The 9,014-nt window shown below is 37.0% G+C and overlaps 1 protein-coding gene across 2 annotated transcripts in view; it reads right to left on the bottom strand.

Annotated features, from left to right (window-relative positions):
- Window positions 1-190: 190 nt before the first annotated feature.
- Window positions 191-9,014, bottom strand: part of maml2 (mastermind like transcriptional coactivator 2) — a 101,244-nt gene continuing 92,420 nt past the window's right edge. For both annotated transcript variants that reach the window (XM_084418424.1, XM_084418423.1), the window contains exons 4-6: window positions 4,143-4,310; window positions 3,197-3,305; window positions 191-1,829 (exon numbers count right to left, since the gene is read on the bottom strand). In XM_084418424.1, the coding sequence (XP_084274550.1) occupies window positions 1,009-1,829; window positions 3,197-3,305; window positions 4,143-4,310 (1,098 nt within the window). In that variant the 3' untranslated portion in view covers window positions 191-1,008. The remainder of the gene's footprint in view (window positions 1,830-3,196; window positions 3,306-4,142; window positions 4,311-9,014) is intronic.

Raw genomic sequence — 9,014 nt, 5'->3', positions numbered from 1 at the left:
GGAGCTGCTATATTAAGAGCTTTACAAGTAGCAGTATTTTATAACTGTTAGTGTATAGCGATGATTGAATCAGGGCTGATATGATCAGATTTTCTGAATCTGGTAATAACAACAGAGGACCTAAGACAGAGCCTTGTTGTACTTCACTTCCATTTGACATTAAAAATAAGAAATAAATAGTCAAAATGTTCTGTAAATGTTCTTCTTTGATGTAGTTTATTATCAAAGGCTAAATTGACAATATGATATACACTTATGACAGAATTATAGTGCATTATAGAAAAGAAATAGAAAAAATATCTTTCATATAACTGAGATACAGATGTACAAATACAATATTACCAATAAGAACTTTCAAAACTTGCTGTGTCTTTCTAAAGAAGGTTGACTTTATCAGTTAACAACATCTAACATTCTAAGCATATGTTTATTCCCTTTACAGATTTTACTCTTTTAGGTGTGTAATAAAATGATACATAAATGGCTCTTTTTCAATACCCGTTGATATGTAATTTGAGAAAGGATAGTCAAAACCGATCTGAACATTTCATTTTACACGATAGTATTTTAAATGTTCAAATATTTAAGGTGTATAACCTTGAACTATAAGAGCCAGATTAAGCAAAGTATTGATCATTTCAAACTGCCTGCTTGTTAAGTGTCGATGGCTCCATTATGGCATTTCTTTTACATTAATCTCTGCTAATGGAGTAACAAAAGCTCTAACAGAAATCTCACAGCATTTTAATGATAACTGATAAGAATATAGGGGGTAGTGTGTGGTTGATTTAAAAAAACAAACAACAAAAAACACTGAAGCAATGAACGTGAAACTTTACAACATGTTAGTAGAAGATATGAAGAAACGACCCAACAATATACTAGTACATATAATACATTTGTTTTCCACTCCAATACAAGGATAATAAAATATTTTAACAGGCCTTTCACATCAGGCTCCTAATACAGACATTTTGAACATAATTCTCATGCTTTGAGTCTGTTCTTTTACGAATGTCCGCCTAGAATTTCCTCCAGGTTGATGTCTTTCATCCAGTCATCATTGCTCGAACCTGATTTAAGCAGGGAGTCGATGAAATCAGAGTCTGCGTTTAACCCTGGTACCGTGTTATCATCCTCCGGTAGGAAGTCAAAGGTCAACCGGCCTGCTCGGTTGTTCTGATAAGTTGCTGAGCTTTGGCTCAGCCCTCCAAATGTGGTCGGGCAACCCTGCTGTTCGGGGGAGGACTGGGTCAGGCAAGTCACCCCAGGCAGTGGGGGTATTCTAGGCTGACTGGATCTGGGAGCAGAGCTTCTGATCGAAGGGTTTATGGGTAGCAGGCTAGAATGAGGTGCCACCTGGTTAGGTGGGCAAATAGACCTCGGAGGAAAATTAATGTCACTTTGTGGGGTCACTGTATTAGGGAGCCTTTTGACATCTAGTCCTGGTAGAGCTCCACTCTGTTTGCCACTGGTTGCCCAGCTCAAAGCAGTGTCCATCCTGCTGGTATTGGTGCTCATGTCACCCAGTCTTTGCCCCAGCAGGGAGTCTTGACTGACACTGGTCCTCGCAGTGCTTGATCGAAAAGTGGCACCCTGGTTGTTTGTCCCATGGAACTGAGGCTTGTTTTGCTGATGCACCATTCGGATCAGGCCGCTGGGTTGCTGTCGTAGCTGGTTTGCACAAGCTTGAGGACCTGTGGGTCCTGAATTAGGGTCTTGTCCAAGCGGAAATCTTCTCTCTCCTGAGGAGGGCACCATCTTAGTACCCTGTCCACTGGGCAGGTGGCATGATAAAGGTTGCATGTCACTTTGGTCTGAGCCATTGCCTGTTGTAAATGTACAAAACAATTCTGATTTACCAAGCAATATCACACTGTAAATGTCTAATATCTGAATTAAGGTTTGGTGTGGTTTCTTAATCCAAACCTGAGTTGAATTAATCATACTGTATCATTAGCATGAGTATAATTTATTTCATTTACTTTAAAGACAGTTCAATCATGACAACTCTTGGAATGGTTTTAGGATGTTATTGAATATGACAATGTTAATGTATTTGGTCTTGGTGAACTAGATCTGTTACGCTACTGCTGCTGCAGAGCAAGTATGGACTTGCTACGGCTAATAGATACACAGACGCACTCAGTGGTGTTGTTAACCACCACGCAAATGCCTAGCCCCCTGCTGACCAAGCAATTAAATCAGTGCTGTTGACCTCAGTTATTACATAAACATTGCTTCCGTAACCAAATTTAGAATCAATGTTTATATGTGACCCTGGACCACAAAACCAGTCACATGGGGCATTTTTTTATTTATACATCATCTTAAAGCTGAATAAATAGCTTTCCATTGATGAATGGTTTGTTAGGATAGGACAATATTTGGCTAATAATTCAAACTATTACATGGCAGTGCCGATCACCCGTTATCTAACATGATCATTTATAAAAGTGTTTAAAAGACAAAATACAATCACAAACGCATATTTGAGAATCGGAAGATCAGATTTCACAACAAGAAGACAATTGTTCAAGCTAAAACCAAGAGGTTTATTTTCTCATAGCTAAATGGATAGCTAATATTGAAGACAATGGACAAAATAAAGGCTCTTGATGAATCCAAAACCAAGAAGGTTTATATCTTAAAGCTTAGGGAGCAAGTACCAAAGTGTTGACAATTTTTGTCATGCAGTTTAAAGTAAAATAAATATATATTTTTAAATGGCTTACTTAATTGTATTAAATATTACTGTTGTGCAATTCAAAGTAAAATGTTATGTAATGTTGGGGAGTGAGGTGTGGGGGGCCTGAGATCCTGACTTTGCAAGCAAAAGAAATGGTAAACCCGCCCCTGGACACACTGCTGTGAGCATGTAATATATGTTGCTGCATGAATAGAAAATCATGAATCCCATAGTAGCAGATCTATGAAGGTGGAGCTGGGGGAGGTGGAAGGGTTCAGAGGAAATCTGATAGAGCGCTGTAGGACGCTGAACCAGACTATCTAAATTTTAAGCCAGCAATCTCATTGGCTAAAGTATCAGCAGAAGCCAATTAGCTTGTGCAACATAGTAAATGATGCGATTATTGGTAGATTGCATGTAAAGGACCAATCAGCCTGCACCATCTAGAGCTTCATGACTGAACTAGATATTTCCCATATTATATGACATTAAAAATACAACCCACACCTGAGTATAAGCTAGGCTGTTGAGCTCCAACTCCATTGCGTGGGTGTTTGTAGTCTGGTGGAGGTCGCGTTAGATGACGACTGAACTGATCCTGCGTGCTCAGTTTCTCCTGAAACATTTACAGAAAAAGGACATCATTAAAAAGTTTAGGAATTAAAAACTCCAGATTACAACTGACCAAAGAGTCAGTGGTCATTCATAGGATCACAAGTGTAGGGGAGACTGGGGCTAGTTGTCACACAGGAAAGTTTCACAAGTGCTGTAGAGCAGCTAGCAATAACGTATTGACCAACACCTAGTTCAAAACAGTCCTAAATTAAAATAATTTAAAGCACACTAGCGTTCAAAAGTTTGGGATCAATAAGACTTTTTTTTTTATAAATTTATTTATTTTTATTCATCATTAAACTGGTCATAATTGACAGTAAATACATGTATAATGTTACAAAAGGGTTCTATTTCAAATAAATCTTAGTTAATATTCATTTCAACATTTACTAATACATCAAATCAAAGGTTGTATTTGTTAACATTAGTTAATGCACTGTGAACTAACATGAACAAACAATGAACAGCTGTATTTTTATTAACTAACATTAACAAAGATTAATAAATACTGTAGCAAATGTATTGCTCATTGTTAGTTTATGTTAGTTAATACATTAACTAATATTAACTAATGAACCTTATTGTAAAGTTTTACCAAAAAAATCTTACTAACTTACCAAGTTTCGAACTGTAATAAACAGATATTTAAGAGTTCAATAGTATTTTTTGGCCATGACTTTAAGGTATGTGACTGTGCATGAATTTACTTTTATAGAGAAAAACCCTGAGTAAAAGTGTAACAACTAGCCCTAGTCTCTAATGATAAAAAAGGTAATGCCCTTTTCGCACAGTATGTTGTAAAATGTATTCAAGGACATTTCCAAACTTGAGCACTCACTGTATCAGCGATGTTGTGTTGCGGTTGGCCCAGCTGTCTTTGAATGTTCTGGTCTTGGCCTGGGTTCTTCTGCTGAGAACTGAGAACTGGAGGCCTCTGCTGTTGAGCCTGGCCTGTTATATCTGCAGGACGCCCATTCGCTGGTAAACGAGGTCCTGGTGATATTCCCTACAAATAGAAAATGTGTTATCTAAACTGCACATCAAACTGGCCCACTGTGATTGAACGATTTGTCCACTAGAGGGAGAGCTTTGTTTACGGTGAGTCTGATGTTACACAGTCAATGTTCACATGTGACTTCCTGTGTGTGTGGTGATAGGGATTTTCCATAGCCTTTCCCACACTGTTGTATCACTTGGAGAAAACACGTCCATGACTATCCATAATGGGGACACATAATGGTACCAAAGGGAGGGCAAATTAGTCAGAAATTCTCAAAACATCCTGTCGTTTTAATTTGCCTGCAGTGACACATGGACTGTAAATAAATGCTTGCTCTTACATTTAGAAAGCACTGTATAACAGACTGTTGTTTAAACATGTAAACAGCAGTTTTAGGTTTTAAATCACTGGAATTTTGTTAGATAGCCTGGTCAATGAGGCTCTCAGGGCTAGCGGTTAGTGGGACTTTTTTTGCATAGGCCTACAGTGAGACTTTTGCGTAGCACAGGTTTACTGTATGACTGATAGTCGTGCTCAAGCCCTGCTGCACTCTTATGAGAATGATCCTATGGGGCACAACCCAATTGCTGCCAGCAAAGGACAGATTAATTCAGCCACAGGGCAGAGGCACGCAATAACAGATCATCTCATAGGCCTACTTATCCCGTTTTTTGCACTTTGCTGAAATGCACTCGTACCGAGGCTGTGATATTTCATGTTAGTTTCTCTTTCAAAGCACTGATTAAAAGGTTGCGCGCTGGTACTTTAGCCGTGAAAAACTAAACTTGGACGAGAGCTGAGCACTATTGTAATCGCTTATAAAAACAGACACTGTTATAGGTTTCAATGTAGTATTACAGTAAGTAATACTGTTTGTATGTACTAACTAACAGGGGCTAAACAGTGTACAGGATTGTTTTGCACACAATTTTTAATGTTTGCGAAAGTTCCACCATCACAATGCAGTAATATATATATATATATACAGTGTTGGGGAAGCTACTCTGAAACTGTAGTTTGACAAGCTACAAGCTACTCGTAAGTTAAAGTAGTTAAACTACAGTCAAGCTACCCTTTTGGAAAAGTAGTTAGCTACACTACAAGTTACTATCAAAAAGTAGCTAGCTACATTGAAACTACATTTGATTTTTTTGAACAACGTATATTATAAATAACTGAATAAGTGTCTGAGGAATGTTTTAAGTAAAATATTTAGTGTTTAAAACAATGCAATACAATTATGATTTCAAAGAGTATTGTTTTATTACACACAACACTCAAATATCTCAGACTGTTTGTCAAAAGTGCAAAATTGCAACAAATACAACATTGCAAGAACAAAATATACATCCAACGTAAACTGCATGTAGAACATTTTCTTAAAAAGATTGCATACAAAAGTGTAACCTTTACTTGTCGTTTCTTTGAGAGACATGAACTTGGACAAATAAGGCCATGGGTAATTAACGTTAGTTGTTTCTCCATCCTCCAAATCTGCCGCCACGTCTTGCTCCATCATGGATAATATGGGTGTGTCAACCCACTTCTGTAGCCTACGTCAGTGAACCGTTAGCCGCAAGATGCGTGATTAAACAACAGGTGGCGGTAATGGCAAAAAAATTGTTTGTAATCTAACAAGAAGAATATCCTTGCATCGCGCTGATTCGCGCAGGCTCGACAAAACGCAATGTAGCTTTTGCTCGCGCTACACCGCTACTTGCAGCAAAAAGTAGTTAGCTACTGGAAAAGCTACACTGTTTAAAAAGCAACTGAGCTACTGCCAAGCTACTGAAAAATGTAGTTAAGTTAGTAGCGTCGCTACTTGTAGTTAACTACTCCCCAACACTGTATATATATATATAATTAGTAATTACATTAGCAAAAGCGATACTTTGTTCAAAATGAGCCTAAAATGTTAAACAATAAGCCTCATTAGGAATAGTCCAGATCCATTTTCAAAAGTTTATTAGTTAAATAGTTTTATTTATCATATATTCTTATATTTATTTAGTTTTTTATAATGTGCTTTTGCAAAGTAATAGTTTTGTTATAATATAATGTTTAAATCCTATTTGCAGTGGTTGCTATTTACTATTTTTCATAGTGTGCTTTTGGATGAATTGTTTTAAAACCAGTTAAAAGTCTGTTTGACACGCATACAAAAATGTATTGTCCACCTTTTTTAATTACTCGATGATAATAATAAGTGAGATTTTGATTACATTTCGAACACTAAACAAGGAAATGTCCTCAGAGTTAAGGGGAGCAAGGATCTGAAATTGAATCTTTCACAGCCGCTGACAAGATTTTCTGTCATTTATGACACAACGCTTCTCTGCCATTGTTGGATTTTTCCAACAATCCGTATTTTCACTGTTTTTCGTAGGGGGCGATGTTAATGATCTTCTGAAATACTACAGAATGTACAGATCCCAAAAAAAAAGTGAAGAAGAGCTGAAGAAATAAACCTAAAGAAGCAGATAGAAGTTGCTTGCGCACAAGTAAGCTAACGTGATCACCAAATATTCAACAGCATATAGATCAAATTTAATGAATTTTATAAAACGCTTCCGCGGAAAGAGTTAAATAGTTTTTTCAAAGTTCATTGATATCTTTAAAAAAATATTACAGTTACCAAATAGAGATTATAGCTACCATAAAAATAAACAATTTTATCGGTTGCCAAAAACTCAATTCCCAAGAGTTCCTTAAATTCTCAATTATGCTGATTTGCTCTGTAATTCAAACAATATTTCACCCCAAAATTAAGATTCTGTCATTATTTACTCTCCGTCATTTCATGACGTAATTGCATTCCTGTAGCTCAAACAGTAGCACTAGCATCACCAAGGTCATGTGTTCGATTCCCAAGGAATGCATGAGCTGATAAAATCTATACCTTAAATCCTAAGTAGGTTGCTTTGGATTCAATGGATAATGCATTAATGTAAATTCCAAACCTGTATAACTTTATTTGTTCCATAGTAAACCAAAGGAGATGTTTAGTTCCAAGTCTAAAAAGGACCATAAAAGTGTCACAGCAGTCCACTTGTGTGCTATATTTTCCCATGTCTCATACTGTACCTTTGTGTGAAGTCATTTTATCTTAAAACCTGACATAGCTCTCAAATCACATTTATGCTCACACATATTCAAATGTGTAATAAATGGAATATAGAGAATGGGTTACTTTTATGGTGCTTTTTTTTTTTTTTTTACTGGCCATTAAATGGAATCACGTTCCATTATGCATGGAAAAGAGCAGCTTGAACATTCTACTAAATATCTCCTTTTGTGTTCTATGGAAGAAAGTCATGCAGGTTTGGAATTACATGAGTGTAAATCCTGACAGAATTTGAGAGAAAGTATATGTCGCTGAGTCAGATATGGGCTTTCTGGCAGGAACTCAAAACTATTATAGTGTCATACATTATAAGGAATGTCTAGAAAAAAAGACCATTGCACTGAACCAAAAGTTAAAAGTAACAATTTTGTGTCAAATAGCTTCAGTAAATTGAAGTACTTAAAAAGTTTCTCAGGTTCAGGGTTGTTTATAAGCGCCCAGATCTCGCATGAGCATCTAAAACTGCAAAACAGCAGAGGCTGAAGGCTTCTGTCCTCTGCAAACTCTGTTTGAGAACGTCAGCCCAAACGGCCAAACACAATGTGTATACAGTGTCAATCACAGTGTTGACATGAAACATTTCCCAGGGCAGAAAGGATTTTACTGAAACCCCACTGCGTTACGCGAGGCTATTAATTTGAGAACAGATGTCTTTAAGAGAGAAACTCCCTCTAAAGCCTCACTCAAGAGGTCCAGAAATGAAAACACTAAAAGAACTCTTCTGTCATGGGAGGAATTCCACAGTCGACCACAGAGACGGAAGAATACGAGAGTGTGCGACGGAGATTATTCAGAGAGAACGCTTTCTAGAGATGCATGGTTTCTAAGTGGATCTCATAGATGCCACATTCCCTGATGGATCAGCTCTGGGATGTCTGATAATTAATGAGAGGGCGCGCGAGTTCAGTCCGGAGCTCTGATAAGCTCCTTTCACAATGCAAAGATGAATCTCTTCCTGAGAAAACTTCGGAAGAGGACAAGAATGTGACTACAAATGTGGCCAAGGTGTTATGTAGTTGCTAAGGTGTTCAAAGAAGGGTTTTTTTCTAGGTCAGATTGCTTAAAAAAAATGTACATTGGACAACTGGTACTGAGTGAGATATGCATCTAAGTCTAATAGTATCATTAAGTACGTTTACAAATTACTACAAAATAACATATAGACCTATTTTTTTTATGAACTGACGACTAAACCTTTATTTAAAAAAAAAAAAATTATACGGAAAAATGATAAAAACTATAATTGTCAAATGTAGGCTGTGTAGCGATATCCATCAAGAGGATGCGTGACGCAGAATGATGATAAACAATACTTTTAATAATCACCAAGAACATGTATACAACACAGCAAACAAGCAAGATTAATGAGAAACCAAGAACTGACGAAAAATACACAGAGGATAATCATTAACGGAACTGGGAACAGGTGAGGACTATTCAGAAACCATAGCAACTAATAAATGATTAGAACTAAGGCAATGACAACACCAATGGAAACTAAGGGTGCGTTGACACGACAACGATATGCTTAAAACGGAGACGTTTTTCCGACGTTTACCAGAAATATAATGTAATGTTAACCCATA

Source organism: Rutilus rutilus (genome assembly GCF_951802725.1).
Source record: "Rutilus rutilus genome assembly, chromosome: 9".
In the NCBI taxonomy this organism is placed as follows: Eukaryota; Metazoa; Chordata; class Actinopteri; order Cypriniformes; family Leuciscidae; genus Rutilus; species Rutilus rutilus.
The sequence above is the reverse complement of the archived record's forward strand: the minus strand, read 5'-3'. Positions and strand labels throughout refer to the sequence as shown.